At 48.7% G+C, this 16,597-nt stretch overlaps 1 protein-coding gene across 1 annotated transcript; it reads left to right on the forward strand.

The window, feature by feature from the left end:
- Positions 1-913: 913 nt before the first annotated feature.
- Positions 914-9,809, forward strand: TAGAP (T cell activation RhoGTPase activating protein). The gene is made up of 10 exons (XM_006103762.3): positions 914-1,060; positions 1,632-1,712; positions 1,799-1,852; positions 2,157-2,223; positions 3,710-3,876; positions 4,551-4,712; positions 5,150-5,259; positions 6,869-7,064; positions 7,621-7,735; positions 8,309-9,809. Exons 2-10 carry the CDS (start codon positions 1,686-1,688, stop codon positions 9,505-9,507), a joined length of 2,097 nt encoding a protein of 698 aa, XP_006103824.1. The 5' UTR covers positions 914-1,060; positions 1,632-1,685; the 3' UTR covers positions 9,508-9,809.
- The last annotated feature ends 6,788 nt before the right edge of the window (positions 9,810-16,597 follow it).

Raw genomic sequence — 16,597 nt, forward strand, 5'->3', positions numbered from 1 at the left:
GTGGTGACCGTTTCTCCGCGGCACAGCTTGGGTTTCTTGGAGGGACAGCATCATGCACCCAGAGAATGCTCATCAAAGTGTTGCCCTAGCAGTTTGGCTCAATGGGTAGAGTGTCTGCCTGCAGACTAAAGGGTCTGGGGTTCACTTCCGGTCAAGGGCACATGCCTGGGTTGTGGGCTCGATCCCCAGTAGGGGGTGTGCAGGAGGCAGCCGATCAATGATTCTCTCTCATCATTGATGTTTCTATCTCTCCCTCTCCCTTCCTCTCTGAAATCAATAAAAAGATAGTTTAAAAATTTTATAGCCCTAACCGGTTTGTCTCAGTGGATAGAGCATCGGCCTGCGGACTGAAGGGTCCCGGGTTCGATTCCATTCAAGGGCATGTACCTTGGTTGCGGGCACATCTCCAGTAGGGAGTGTGCAGGAGGCAGCTGGTCAATGTTTCTCTCTCATCGATGTTTCCAACTCTCTATCCCTCTCCCTTCCTCTCTGTAAAAAATCAATAAAATATATTTTTAAAAAATTAAAGTGTGGTGACAGATGAAAATAGTATAGGGTGGGTGGGAGGGGAGACAGCCCTCAAACAGGATGCCAAAAAAGTGGGGCAGAAATGACCACATTAGAAAATAAAATGATGTTTACGTCCAGAATAACCCATTCTCTCTCACACATCCCACCTGTGACATTAATCAGAGCCTTCACCTAGGGCTGTGTGTCATCTTTTCCACCCCCAGCAGTTTACAGATTTTCTTTTACTCTCCAGTGGAAGGAATAAAAAGTAAAAAGACCCAGAGCTGCCCTAAAAGGAATGAGGAAGCGGGTGCTCTCCGGCGTCTGGCTCTGCAGGGTGACGGCCCATGATGTTCTTTCCGGTCCCAGCAGATGGTGAATTTCCACCTGCCCGCCCCTCGCTTATAATGCAGAACACGTGAAGGCAACACAGTCTGTCTCCTCTCTGCCAGCGGATTAACGGGTGTCGTGCTGCCTCTCCCGGTCCCCACGATCCCCACAGCTCCCGGAGGTAGAGGAGCTCTGGCTGGGGTTCCTCTCCATCCCCCGGGTAAGTGCCATCAGTTCACAGGCACCCGACGGCAGGCTGCTAGCGGGTCGCTGGGCTTTCAGATCTGATCCGAAAGAAAACAGCTGCGCGGTGGAGGGTGCAACAGTGCTATAAACATTCTGAGCACGGGGAGCTCTGCTTCGGGAGAAGCCTGTTCTTTGGGGCATAGGAATTCTGTAAATGTTCCCTTTGTTTTATGTCTGAGCTTTTCTCTTTTCGGGTCGGATGAGCAAATTCATGCAAAGCTCTTAATATGATGCCTGACGCATAGTGAGCTCTCCCCCCCAAAAAAAGTTGTTACTGGACTTGTCATCCAGATTCTCTCTTGATGGGGATGTAATAAATGCATAACAGAATTTGGCCTGGTGGTGAGCTCAGGCTTAACTGAGTTAGAAATGTGTGATCAGACACTGTTCCGAATAGCATAAGACATCTGGTCACACACTGTACTGTAAATGACAGCTTTCCTACCCAATAGTTTCGGACTTCGTGCTCTGGCGAAGTGGCACTGAAATTGGCCAGCTGACCCTGTGTGTCCCTCCTGACTCTCTCCCATGTGATTTCTCCGTAGGCAGAGCGAGGCCGCAGGGAGGGGACTTCATCAGGACAGTCGGCCAAACTTCTGATGAAGCTGACCAGCAGCTGCAATGCTGTATGTGCCGCTCTCATCTTCACGCGTTCATATTTTCCAAAGGCTTGAGCCAAATGTTTACCTAATCTACTTTTTTTCTCTTTTAGTCGAAAACACTAAATACCAATAATATGGAGACATTAATTGAATGTCAATCAGAGGTAAGAAAGCAATTTCTTTAAGTTTTTATCTGCACTGTGAGAGGAGGAAAAACTTTCTGCTTTAACTGAATATTGTTTGGCTTATTTAATTATTAGAGTAGAAAATTAGTATCCTAAGTGCAGTGTGTTAAACTCTTATATGAAACAATCAGTGCTTTACTATTGATTCTAGAAGCTAGAAAGAAATCAGTGGACTCTTTGGCTAATTTTTAATATGAATAAAATGTTATATGAGCATTTTGTGGGGGAAGCCTGGGTAGGTTTCTTCAGTCATTATTTGTAACTAAAATAAACCTGCTTTTAGGGTGATATCAAGCAACATCCTCTGTTGGCATCATGTGAGAGTGAAGATAGCATTTGCCAGCTAATTGGTGAGTTTTGAAAACATACTGGTCTTTTATGTAAGTGCTAACAGCAAATGTTCTTGGTTTGCAAAACCACAGGATGTTTCTCTACTAGGAATTATTTGTATGGTGTGCTCTTAAAGACCACAGACCATCCACTCTCCAGTGGAGGCCCAGCCCCCCGAGCATCAGAGCATCCAAAAAGACCCCTCAGGGCCACCCCGCTCTCCAAGGGGCTCCTAGTGGGCGACAGATGTCCTGGCCATTCTGTTTTGACAATTAAGGCATATGGACATAAGAAAAACACTCAATGCCTTTTTCCTTTTCTTACTTTTCTAATGGAAAGTGAATCTAAGAACCTATGTAGCAATCTTTGCTGACACTGAATTCCAAAGAACCCATGGTTTACTCTTTTTTTAAATATATTTTTATTGATTTCAGAAAGGAAGGGAAAGAGAGATAGAAACATCATTGAATGGCTGCCTCCTGCATGCCCCCACTGGGGATCGAGCCCACAACCTAGTCATGTGCCCTTGACCAGAATTGAACCCGGGACCCTTCAGTCTGCAGCCGGCCCTCTGTCCACTGAGCCAAACCGGCCAGGGCCCACGGTCCACTTTTCACTCTTTCATAGTGCATCACGGTAACATAACCCTGACCCAGTCCTCCTGAACCATGGGAAAAAGCCACTTCTCCACCCAGCCTCTCCCAGTTGCCAGTATAAATTGTATAGAAACATATGCCGGTGCATTTAGAAAATACAGCTTTTCTGATTAGGAAAAAAAAAGGAGAAGGAAGAAAAAAGAAAAAGAAGGAAACTTGTGAAAGGCAGTACCCATTGCACACACAAGCCCGCAAAGAGCTCTTGGTGGTGTTCACTAATAATTCCCAATTGCCATGTCTGGGCTCCGACCTTTCTGCAGCAGTCTGTGCTCTCCCCGTCCTAAGGCAGCCGCCCCTGCAACCCTGGAGGGGAAGGGAACTACAGACAGGCTGAGTGACGTAGCTCCCTCTAGTGGCCGGTGGTGCGAGCGTGGCTGCAGCCCTCCCCGCTAAGTATCTTCAAAATAATCTTGTTGAGCAAGTCAGTTCCTCTCTTTATAAGTTTCATTTTCTTCAAAGGAGCAGATTACACTAGTGTATTTCACATGAAAGATGTCCACCCAGCTGTTAAGGTCAATAGGTTAAGATGGTGGTTTATGACCCGCACAGTTAGGTTTTGCCAGTTTTTGCAGCCAACAGCTAGTGACGGGTAAAAACAGGAAAGGTGGGGACTGAAGAACCCTGGTGTTGATGTGTAGGGGCTGGTCGCCCTGGTAACGTGGTGGTTTTCTGGGTTGATGTTTCGAGATTAAGATGCATGCCCTTTGCTTTCTCAGTTTTTGCAAAAGTATTTCTCCCATATGGCATACCAGGGGTGACATTATGTGACTGACGATACCCACTGTCTGACATGGATCTCTGTTAATATTTTAATCTGAATTTTCACCTTGCCTTGTTTTTTTGGCCGTAGAAATTAAGAAGAGAAAGAAGGTGCTGTCCTGGCCCTTTCTCATGAGAAGGCTTTCTCCTCCATCAGATTTTTCTGGGGCTTCAGAGCCAGAATTGAAAGCATCATTGTTTGATCAGCCCTTGTCAATTATCTGTGGTGACGATGACACCCTCCCCAGACCCATCCAGGTAGGCGCGCGTTGACTTGTCACCCTACTTCAGCTTTCTGCCAGATGTGAAAGGCCGTGGGCAGCCTGAATGTCATCCTCATGCTAAGCTTGTTGAGGCCGATCTTTCGTGTTTTCCCTCTTAGAAACGGTTTCTGCCGGGAGTGCAGTCGGGACAGTCCCCGGCTGCTTACATTCTAGAAATTGCTTGTATTTGCCAATGAGCTCAGATTGATGGTCCCTCTGTCCTTGACTTCCTAGAGTTAAGAATGTTGAAAATGTGTGGCTTCTGAAAAATCAACAGACAGAGATGTGGTGTAGCATATCTGATCCGAAATCCAATGTGTATGTGGAATGGGTCCCAGGAAGGAGGCTGGAGCAGTTTTAGAATGTGCAAATGGGAGCTTCCACAATGCACCTCCTCTCAGAAAAATGGAGGGTGGAGGAAGAGTTGACAGCAACTGGACTGAAGGGAACAGCTGGCATCAGTGGTCACTTGTTAAGACTAACTCAGTATCACGGGGAACTAACTTTAATGGAGAGGATGTTTTATGACAGACAAAGTTAGCTACTGTGCATATGCATTCTTTTAATCCTCTTTCTCCTACCGAAATATAGCCTTCGAGTGTATTAGTAGCAAAGTATGTCTTCAAACCAAGGGTAACCATTTCCTATTCCTATGCCTCTCTCCTCTAGGATATTCTCACTATCCTGTGCCTGAAAGGCCCTTCCACTGAAGGGATATTTAGGAAAGCAGCCAACGAGAAAGCCCGCAAAGAGCTCAAGGAGGAGCTCAACTCGGGAGTCATGGTGGATCTGAAAAGTCTCCCCGTGCACCTCCTGGCGGTGGTCTTTAAGGTGAGTTGACAGCATTGGTGCCAAAGAACCTACCAATGGGTTCTGATACGTTAATGCTCAGGATACAAGAAATGGGTTCTCCTCTCTACAAACCAAAGTACACCGATTTTGCATTTTGCTTAAGTTGAGCCTTTTATTTATTATATAAGGCTTTCAAGTTCCCCAGCATTTTGAGGAGAAAGGGACTTGGGTTGTCCTATGGCCAAGTCCATACCCCTGAATCTTGGTGCCCTTACTGTGCCTGTTGTAGGAAGTTGCTGAGAGACAGCACAAGAGAGAGATCTCCTTCAAACTAACCAAATGCAGGAAGGAAGGGGCACAGCCTGTGGCAAGATGAGCATAGGTTCCCTGAGATGGAACAAACCAAGTGGAGATAAAGACACCAGCACATTACCCAGCACAGACAGGCCAAACAGTACCCTTTCTTCCTCCTCCAGGACTTCCTCCGAAGTATCCCCCGGAAGCTGCTCTCCTGTGACCTGTTTGAGGACTGGATGGGTGCCCTGGAGAGACCAACTGAGGAGGACAGGATCGAGGCCCTGAAACAGTAAGTCGTCAGGGTCCTCCCACCCGGACTCCATCTCTCCATTCATCGCGTGGCAGGGTGCTTCCTGCACATGGTAATGATGAGGGGATCCGCGTGGAACTGCTCATCTGCCCAGAATGAAAATCAGGAGTTACCCTGGACATTTACAAACACTGTTTCGGCCAAAGGAGAGTAGATGCTTTTTCAAAAAGTAGAACATGAGCTTCAGTACAAATCACAAGAGGTGGGGGAGTCTAAAAAGATAAGTCGTTTGAGAAGGTATGAGGCAGAATCATAGATGAAAGCTTCAAAACGGGCTAGCCAGCCAGGTGTAGGAATTTGGGGTTTTCCTTAACCTATACCAACTGGTGTCCTGCAAGACAACCATTCTCCCAGAAAGCATCCCTGACACCACAGAGAACAATCTAGAAGGGATTGTTTTGTTCATTAAATTCCATAATATACTTCATATTCTTCTAATTAACCAGAATGAAAACTATATAAAAACAAACTCCAGTGACAGCGAAAATAATTACATATGTGAATGAAAGTATGACCTCTTGGTGACTAGAGAATCTTAAATGCCTAACTTTAAAATATCAGCACTTTTGCCCTGACCGGTTTGGCTCAGTGGATAGAGCGTCGGCCTGCGGACTGAAAGGTCCGAGGTTCGATTCTGGTGAAGGGCATGTACCTTGGTTGCGGGCACATCCCCAGTGGGGAGTGTGCAGGAAGCAGCTGATCGATGTTTCTCTCTCATCGATGTTTCTAACTCTCTATCACTCTCCTTCTCCCTTCCTCTCTGTAAAAAAATCAATAAAATATATTTTTTTAAAAAATAAAATATCAGCACTTTTGCCAAATCCTATGAGAGTGTGCCTATATACTATGATTGCCCACAGGGCTAAATATTTTCAATGAAATATTTATAGAATTGAAGACATTAGAGTGTTTGTCCCAAAATGAAAATTACTTCCTACTTAAAGACATAAAGCTTTTTCAGAACAATAACATCTTATGAAAAATAAAAATGATCCATATATTAGAGTCACCATTTCATTTTTTTTAAAAGCCTAATTTATTATTTGTTAGTAATAATGTTGCCGTTGAAATGCTGCCTTGACCATAGTTATGAACATGCCTTATACACTGATTTCTTCTCCGTAAAGATTTCTCAGAATAGTGCAAAAATGTCTCATCTTTGTTCCATGGTCACAGGTCAGAAAAAGGCAAATGATTGTGTTAAAAACACACACAAAACACACAGTCTTTCAGTGTTAGGAACAAAAAGGCATTGTTCGTGCCTAAATGATTCTTCTACAAAAATGGTTTTCAAAATATTAAGCTCTGGTATTTGTTGCAGGAGTGAATGCTCCCACACCTGGGATCTGTGTAAATAACAGGATGAGTCATTGGTGTCGGTGTCGTAGGTTGTCACGATGTCTGGTTAGCCAGTTTCATCCCATGTCAGCTGCCCTTGGAAGAGTCTGAATGAGCATTTCATAATGTTACTTGTGAAAGCAGCACCTTCCTCATTTTAAAGGAAGTCTGGGTGAGGGAGTTTCGGCTGCTACACTGCAGCCAGCGAAGCCACTGGCGCCTCTGAGCCGCCCTCTGAACCTCATTGCAGGGTCGCAGAGAAGCTGCCGCGGCCCAACCTGCTGCTGCTCAAGCACCTGCTCTCCGTGCTCTACCTGGTCAGCAAGAACGCCGAGGTCAGCAAGATGGACGCCAGCAACCTCGCCATCTGCGTGGGGCCCAACATGCTGACCCGGGAGAATGACCAGAACCTCTCGTTGGAAGCCCAGAAAGACTTGAACAATCAGGTTTGTTCCAGCCTGTTTCTGGGAAACTCAGTTTCTGATCCCCCCGCCCGTCCGTCTGCACATCGAGGTGATGCAGTGCCTCTGCATCTCTGACTGGTCCGCCCTCACAGTGAAGATGGGAAACGCAGGGTGTCTTGGTCACAGTTCCCCGGTCAGACGTGCAGTTAATGAACCTGACCAAGCCCAGGCCGCGGCCTTCGACCTCCGAGAGACGGAGTTTAGTGCTTCCCATGTTCACATCCGTCTCCCAGGCAGAACGCCTTCACTTCTCTCCTCTGTGCATCACACTCCGTCCAACTGTGGGTTTGAAACCCTCCTCACTTAAAGGAAAAATTCAGTTACTTTAAACGTTTCTCAAATTCCCAAATAAAAAGTGCATGTCTCGAAAATGACTTTAATATAGAGATGGCTGCCACATTTTCTGTCTGCTCTTCCCAGAAACATAACCTCTAGGCTCCTTGTGGCACCGCCCTGACAGCTGACCCTGCCCTGACCCCCTCCATTTAAGAAAATAAAGATGCCTTTAAGCTGACCATCTGCTCATGTGTCCTCCCAGGTGAAGACTTTGGTGGAATTTCTCATCGACAACTGCTTGGAAATCTTTGGGGAGAACATTCCGGCACATTCCAGTTCCATCTCCGATGACTCCCTGGAGCACACGGACGGCTCAGGTATGGGCGCGCTGTCGGCCTCGCGTTGCATCGCGTGTCCAGTGTCCAGTGTCCCTGGTTATGAGGCAGGAGCTGCTGTGACAGGGCACGGCTGAGGGGGAGGGGAGGGGGGAGGTTAACTGAGCTCCTGGCTCTCCCTCAGCATCTCCTCGGGCTGCAGGCACTCACTGGGGCCGCGCCTGGGCCCCTGCTTGTTCCACATCAGAAGCTGCTAGTCTTGCTGATGAACCTGAGCCAGAGGGCGGGTTATACCCTTCTGTTTCCACGATTGGAATACGGTCCGTTAAAATGGAAACGAACCCAAGAAGGCCATCCGAAGGGTCGTTTTTAAAGTGAAGATCAATCCATTTTCAGTGAAATGCTGTTTTCTCCCTCCCCACCTCCCTCCCTGTCCCCACTGACAGAGTTGATTTCTAAAGAAACACATATTTAATGTGGCAAATATCTTTCTTTCAAACCCCAAAGTAGCTTCACCAAATTACCCACTGCCACCCCCATAGGGTGAGGGAGCTGTACGAAGCTCATTTCTGAAAGAACCTGAGCAAAAGCTCAACCTCCCTTTTGTGTCCGCAGACGCTTCGACCCTGCAGAATGACTCGGCCTATGACAGCAACGACCCTGACGGGGACTGCGGCAGCGCCCTCGGCTCCCCGGCCAGGCTGCCCCCGGGGCCCTGGGACACAGCTGCCCGCATGGAGCCCGTGGCCAGCACTGTGGCCAGGCTGAAAAGCTCCCTCGGTGACCCGGACAGGAGGCACTCCGAGCCCAGCGTGTCGCCCTCACCAGAGCGCCTAGGGAGCCGGCGAGCTAACCCGAAACTGACACGCAGCGAGGACTCCCCCGGGGCCCGGCCGGCCTCCCGGTCGGGAAGTGAGGAGGCCGAGGACCCCTTCCCAGAGGAGGTGTTTCCCGCGGTGGACAGCGGGAGCCAGAGGCCGCAGGACCTGCGGGTGCAGAGCTCCCCGCAGGGATGGGCGCCCACGGCCTGCTCCAGCGGCTCCCCGGACGCCTCCTCTGACAGCTCGCCCCCGGCTTCCCCCTCCAGCCCCAGGAGAAGCTTCTTCAGCAGACATCAGTCCTTTACGAAGACAGATAAAAGTAAGCCCAGCAGAGAAATAAAAAAACACTCCATGTCCTTCTCCTTCGCCTCCCACAAAAGGGCGCTCCCCAAGCCCCCCAGCCTGTCTGTGAGAGCCAGAGAGCCCGGCAGGAAAGACTTCAGAAGGGAGAGCCAGCTCGCCGGGCGAATCGTCCGGGAAAACTTGTCTGAAACCCACGGGCAAGCAGCTCTGGACTTTAGCCCAAGATCCTGTGCCCTGTCGGGGGAGGACGTGTTCCGGCTGGTGGACAGGACGAGGCCCGGCAGCCCACCCTCCTACCAGGAGGCCGTGCGGGGCCAGGCCCCGGCGCTCACTGCCCTTGGGAGCCAGACGGTTGGCAGCCTGCGGGCCAGGATGCTCAGCCTGGACTCGGGGCTGCTGCCTCGCCTACCCGTGCACCACGGAGGGGACTCAGGGAATGCGTGCGGCCAAGAGCCACTCGACGGGCACAGACTCTCGCCCAGGACTGCGAGCTGGAGCCACAGCAGGACCAGCTGTGCTTCCGTGGAGACGGTCGGACAAGTGGCCGTCACTGGGAGGCCCGAGCTGCACCGGCTCAGAACCGTGTCCGAGTCTACGCAGCGGAGCCCGTGGGACTGCCTGGCGGGGCGCTGCAGCCAGCCAGCCTTCGAGGCTGACCAGCTCCTCTACGCCAAGGAGTCCTACATCTAGGAGGCGGCCAGGCGTGTGGCACGCCCATGGCAGATGCCGTGGCCGCGTGAACTGCTTCCAGACTGTTTTCTAAAAGTCCAGAATAAGCTCCTTCGAGGCATCGTGTAGCCCTCGGCAAGGACAGCTGCACGGCCCTCGGTGCCGGCTGCGTGCACCGATCCGTGCACACATAGCACACGTCTAAAGTGTGTTCCAGACAAGGGGTCGGGTGCAAAGATGTCCACGTAAACACGTGTCTGTGTCTGTTTGTGAACTTGGGGCACTTTCTACCAGCTGGTGTTTAAAATTAATGTTTTCTTGTTCTTATGTTGCTTCAAACGTTATGCCCACTTTCATAGTTTCCACGAGCTCCGTTTCAGGGGAAGGTCTAACTCCGTCAGCAGCGCCCTAAGCAGCAGGGGGGCGGCTCGTCACCGCAGGAAGGGGAGCAGCAGACTCACCCGCAGGGGCCCCTGTGGGGTTGTCAGGGCCCCAGGAACGCTGGGAAGGAAAAGGCCGTCATGAAAATGTATGGAAATACTTCCACGTGTCCTTCTAATCCTGTGATTTCTGATGGGATCGATTAGTGAAAATGCATCACATCGATAGCACTTTAGTTACCTTGCGGTTCAGGGATGTCTTCCCAGGCGTGTGGAGGATGGTACTTTATATGCATCACAGTCGTATATAAACTTCAGTATAATCTCACTACAATAAATTGCCTGCCTTTTTCAAAGTAAAAATGTTCATTCTTTTTTTGTTTTTGTTCATCCTCAGCTGAGGATATTTTCCCATTGATTTTTAGGGAGAGTGGAAAGGAGAGGGAAAGACAGAGAGAAACATCCATGTGAGAGAAACAAATCAATTGGTTGCCTACTGCACGTACTCCAACCAAAGCCGGAGAATATGCCCTTGACTGGAATCGAACCCTGGACTCTTCAGTCTGAGGGCCAACACTCTATCCGCTGAACCAAACCGGCTAGGGCTAAAAATGTTCATTCTTCACTGACATGTTACTTCCTTTCCCTCTGTTCACAGAACCCCACCAAGAAAATCATTCACACATTGATTCACTCAACAAGCACTTGCTGAATATATGCATTTGTTACTCTGGACCAGCGGTTCTCAACCTGTGGGTCATGACCCCTTTGGGGGTCGAACGACCTTTTCACAGGGGTCGCCTAAGACCATCAGAAAACACATATATAATTACATATTGTTTTTGTGATTAATCACTATGCTTTAATTATGTTCAATTTGTAACAATGAAAATACATCCTGCATATCAGATATTTACATGACAATTCATAACAGTAGCAAAATTACAGTTATGAAGTAGCAATGAAAATAATTTTATGGTTGGGGGTCACCACAACATGAGGAACTGTATTAAAGGGTCGAGGCATTAGGAAGGTTGAGAACCACTGTTCTAGACTACTAGCAAAGCTGGGAGTCTTATGTTTGGGAAAAGAATCCCTGTTCTTCTGAGGTTTGCAAAACCATAAAAATATACCCACTTGAGCCATTTTTTCAGCAGATGGTCACTCACAGGCCAGAAAATTTAGTATGCAAAACAGAGGACAATAGCAAATACCATATTTATTGTCTTTTTAGTGAATTAAACCTTATTTTTATTGTTTTATTAGCAAACATAATGATAGTTTGTTAGAGATACTTGGAAATTTTCCTTATTTTATCACCTTCTCTCATAAAATACTGAAAGTTATATTTGTTAAAGAAATATTTCTGTATAGACTAGCTACCAGATGGTGAAGACCTATTTTTTCAGAGGTGGTTTATTAATCATGTAACACAAAGTTAAAACTGCTATAACTCGGATTGCTGAAGGCAGCACATTGAGGCCCAACAATATCATTAAAAATACTTTATTAAGCACCACTGATAATGTATAGATTTCAAGGACAGACACCCCCCCCTCCCCGACAGCTAACTTAAGCAATCCTTTTCCAAAATTGGACACTACTAGAAATAGTTACAATTTTTAGCTTCTACCACGTGGCCAGGGCTGTGCTAAGTATCTCAGACTGAAAACATTTTTCCCATCATGTTTTTAGCAACTTCTTATTGAGAATCAGAGAATCCTCATCAATCGATGGGTAAGACTGTAAGGTAGGCAGCCTCCAACCTACTCCACTCTACCACTGACAGGACCTCCCCGTGACCCAGCTCAGACCACGAAAACCCTACCCCAGTTTCCTACTGTGAAAAGGCAGGAGTCACTGGAAGCTCTGCCTGTGGCCGGTAGCACAGTTTGCTGACAGACATTAGGAGTGTCTTGCAGTGAAGCACATGTCATCGCCGGGACAGTCTCCGGACAGTCTCCGAGCGGTGGAGACAGGCGGGCGGTCCCAACACTGCAGGGTGCAGTGCGCACTCCTCGTTTACAACAGGACGGCCCGCCCGGCTGCCGGGCCGCCACAAGCAAGTGGCTCAGACAACAGAAATATGTCGTCTCCCGTGTTAGGGGCTGGGAGGGAGATGGAGGTGTGGGCAGGGCTGGTGCCTGAGGACCGTGAGGGAAGGAGCTGTCCAGGCCTCTCTCCCTGGCCATACATGGTTGTCTCTCTGTTCCCCACACTGCCTTCCCTCTGTGTGTATCTGTCCCCAAACTTCCCTTTCTTGTGGGGACACCAGTCATAGTGGATTGGGGCCCACTCGAATGACCTCATTTTCTTCTTTAAAGTCACATTCTGAGATACTAGGCGTTAGGACTTTAACAAATAAATTTGTTGGGGGGGGGAGGCGGGGGCGCAACACCATTCAACCCACTACACCAAGTTTCACAGGTAATACCTACCAATACCTCGACGACACGGACAGTTTTTAATGCATAGACAGAGGGTGCACGCTTACAGTGAGATGGGGGTGATACGAGCAGGTACGTCAGGCAAGGACCCAGGAAACCAGCCTTCTGTCCTCCACAGACCTCCTCGGGCCCCACAGTCCCAAATGGGACCATCACCGAGGGACTTGACTCCCTGTAGGGGCTTCAACCTAAATCCACGCCTGATCGCCAGTGTCCGGCGTCTGGGCCTCCGAGCGCCCCTGCCTCGCCTGCTGGGCCTGCCTGGCTCAGGAGGACCCGGCCCTCTTACCAAGCGGGAGACGGGAAAACTTCAGCACTCAGTGTCCCGGAATCTGACAGAACAGACTAGAATTTCTTCCCCTGGGGGAAGGCAGGGAATTTTCTCTCCTCCCATACAGAGGGAAGGGGTGATGCACTGTGACCGCCTGCAGTGACACACTGAGCCCACCCCAGCACCACCCACGACGTGGTCCAGAAACGTTGACTTGCAGATGGAACCAAGGAGGGCTGTTCGCATCAGAGCTGAGCAAAACTGCTCAGCAAACAGCACAGAGGTGACACGGGGTCCCTGGCAGCCATGGCTCGTCGTGCTAATAAAGCAAACCACAGTGAAGGCCCCGTGCTTCCCATGGCCATAGGCGAGAGCGGCCAACGCACGGCCAGCGCTGTCGTCCAAACGCACCGTTAGAAACATAAATTCTGCTGAATTTTCCTGATTGTGATCTCCCTGGAGGCAGCGCCAGGACCGCCCTCCTCCTGAAGGTCAAGGAGACAGAAACCCACATCAGCTGGATCTCACATACTTGGAGATTTTTAATTGAATTATGTAAGATCTTAACTCTCCATCTGCAGAGGGCACATTACTGAGGAGTCAGAGTACAAACATTTTGCTAGAGGTGGAAACAAATCACTTTCTGGCACTATTTTAACTGTAGACTCAGACCCTGCGTGGCGTCCACTCCCGGGCACAAATTCCATGTCAGGGAGGAAAGACCCGGGGGGGGGGGGCGGCCCCCCTCCTATTACAGGCGGTAGAGCGGGGCCCGGGAGCCACAGCATCTCTGGAGGAGATGAGACCCGAATTCACAGCCCCTGAGTCCACACCCCACATGTGCCACCGGGAGCCGGGCACCCACAGTCTGAGCCCCGTTTTCTTCACCCATGAAATAGGGGAAATCCTAGCACCACAGCAGCTGTGGAATTAAAGAACTCGACCCCAAAATACGACAGGGTCCCCCCTGTGCCATTCCTCTGCTTCCACCTCGGCCTCGCAGAAAACTCTCTGAGTTGGGATTTCTCCAGGCTGCTGCCACCGACTGCCCTTCCTTCAGCGCCCACCGCCGAAGGCCCCTCCTCTCCCACTTCTGAGGTCCTCTCTTCTGTCTGGTCTGGATTCAGACTCCACGGGAGGAGATTTCGGGCGCTATCCTTTCTTTCCTTTCTTACTTTAAGCATTTTCTGAGCTCCGTGTGGGTGCCAGGGGCCGTAACTAGATGGGGAGTTCTTTGTTTTGTTCTGTTTTAAATTCTCTGCCATTTCATTTAATTATCACGACGTCATGAGGTGAATGTTCATATCCACGTTTTTATATGTGAGAAGAGGATGTAACTCGCCCCTGATCACACACCAATGCGAGAGGAAGTGGGCATTTGATCGGCCACATGCTGACGGCGGCTCTTTTCCTCCGTCCCAGCCTGCGGGATGAGGGGCACATATTCGAGGCTGGTTGTAGGTTTTTTTCCGTAATAAAATCTGTTCTATTCCACAGACCTGAGATACTTTTAAATCCACAGAGAAGTTCCATCAAAATGGGTGAAGTTTACCTTTGATCGGAGATAAAGGCCAAGGAACTCCGGGCTTTCAACTAAAACCACGTGGATTCTAGCACGATCTGAGGGCCTGCGCCCGCTTTTCCGGTGAAACTGAGGCCCCGGGGCACAGCGCGTGCAGAGGGGGAGCCGAGGGGCTGCCCCGAGAATGACGTCCCTGACTCCCCGGTTGGATCGCTTCTGCCAGGTTCATCTCAAAGAAATCTACTCGAGGCTCAGAGCCTTTCACAAAAACAACTCTCATTTTTCAGAAGAGGAAGAGGTCGGGGTTTTTTATATCTCCTTACAAGAAGTTTCCATCCGCTGGCTTCGAATTTTACTTTTTATTCAAAAGCCCAGCGTGGTTTTGAGTTGGAAACGTCCCAGGACCTGAGCGCCCTTTGCTCACGCTCTGAGTCACGGTTTCGCCCTGTGGGGTGGGCAGCATCCTCTCACCCGACCTGGGAGCCGCGGAGGCTCTTCCATCAGAAGGAAGTGATCGGAAACACCTCATTCTGAGCTCCGGGAGGAAGGGAAACAGAGCAGCTCCGACCCTGAATGTGAGCCTCAGAGCCAAGCAACAGCTTCCCGGAGAACGGGGTCGGTCTGGGCTCTGCTCCTTCAAGCCCAATCTCCTAGAGCAGCGGTTCTCAACCTTCTGGCCCTTTAAATACAGTTCCTCATGTTGTGACCCAACCATAAAATTATTTCCGTTGCTACTTCCTAACTGTCATGTTGCTACTGTTATGAATCGTCATGTAAATATCTGATATGCAGGATGGTCTTAGGCGACCCCTGTGAAAGGGTCGTTCGACCGCCAAAGGGGTCGCGACCCACAGGTTGAGAACCGCTATCCTATAGGAAAAAAGAATGCGAAAGTCACCAACACAGACTCAAGAGTGAGCACTAATATTTATGTGGAACGAGAAACAACACCACACGCCGTCAATGTAATGAAGCTGACATTAAATAAATTGTAAATTTAATGAAGCTGTATTTTGATAACAAACAAAATCCCCCTCAAAATTACACAATATTTTTATTAACACTGCCCCCAGGAGTGACATTACAGACTCCAGAGACGGTTCGATAACGCACCTTTTTGTACAGTTTTAGGATGCATACCCTTTTTAGTCACTTCTTCCTATAAATAAAGATTTTGTGGCCCTGACCAGGTAGTCCCAATATGCCAAGATTTTGGGTTCGATCCCTGGTCTGGGCACACACAAGAAACAATCAACGAATGCATCAATAAGTCAAACAACAAATCAATCACTCTATCTCTCTCCCCCTTGTCCTCTCTCTCTCTCTCTCTATATCAATTTAAAATTATTTTTTAAAATGATTTTGTAATATTTTCTGTTGAGAGAATAAAAGTTAATTTTTTTTAGCTTACTTGTTTAAAATGTGAGGTTCTCTTCAACATTAATAGTTGAGTCATTCCCAAACCTCCTGGAGTAGAGACACAGCATACCCCCTGCTTCCTGTTCCCATATTCCTGACCCACAGAACCTGGGGGCACAAGAAAATGGTTATTATTTAAGCCACTCATTTCTGGGGCAACTAGTTACACAGAAATAGAAACTAGAAATGTTATTATTCTTAGTATTTTTTTTCCTGTGCCTTTAAGGATATATTTCTTACTGAAGTGAGTCACTAACTTCTTAGATCAAGAGGAAATGATAGTGTGTCTGAGATTCTGAGATTTTCTTTAAGGAACAGAAAAACAACAGATCAGCGACATTTCTAGACATGATTATCCTGTGTACATAATGAAATACTGTCCCCTTCCCCCATTGACAATGCTGGGACATTCACAAGTCCAGGGGGAAGGAAGATAAAGAGAAGCTTGAGAACTGAAACACCGTTCACTAGTCCTGCCCAACTAAAAGTACCACAAGTCAGGCAAAAGTCAAAAAAGATGCAGAAAAATATGTGACACCGTGCCCATGGAAAGGATCAATACACGGCCCCCTTCCGCTCTCACTTGGAGAAAGGGTGGGGTGGGGGGGTCCTTCTGAACATCGTATCTGCACCAGGTAAAGAGTTGCGCCAATATTAACAGATACTGGAACCAAGTCACCTTTAAGAGGTCATCAAACATGACATGTCTTCTGAAACATGGAGTAGAGCCGTGATGTGAGAAACACGTTTTCTGGGGAATGGCAGCAGCGTCCGGAGGAACAGCCCTGGGAGGTTCTGCAGGCCAGTCGCACACCTGCATTTTGGTCCGAAATGAGTAGGTTGGTCTTATAAATCCTAGTGGACCGTAAAGTCCTCATCACTGAGCTTTTCATTTTTAAAAAATATTTTTTTATTGGTTTCAGAGAAGAAGGAAGGAGAGATAGAAACATCAATGATGAGAGAGAATCATTGAGTGGCTGCCTCCTGCATGCCCCCTACTGGGATTGATCCCGCAACCCAGGTATGTGCCCTGACCTAGAATCCAACCGTGACCTCCTGGTTCATAAGTCGA

The sequence above is a fragment of the Myotis lucifugus genome, unplaced genomic scaffold, assembly GCF_000147115.1.
Source record: "Myotis lucifugus unplaced genomic scaffold, Myoluc2.0 scaffold_505, whole genome shotgun sequence".
In the NCBI taxonomy this organism is placed as follows: Eukaryota; Metazoa; Chordata; class Mammalia; order Chiroptera; family Vespertilionidae; genus Myotis; species Myotis lucifugus.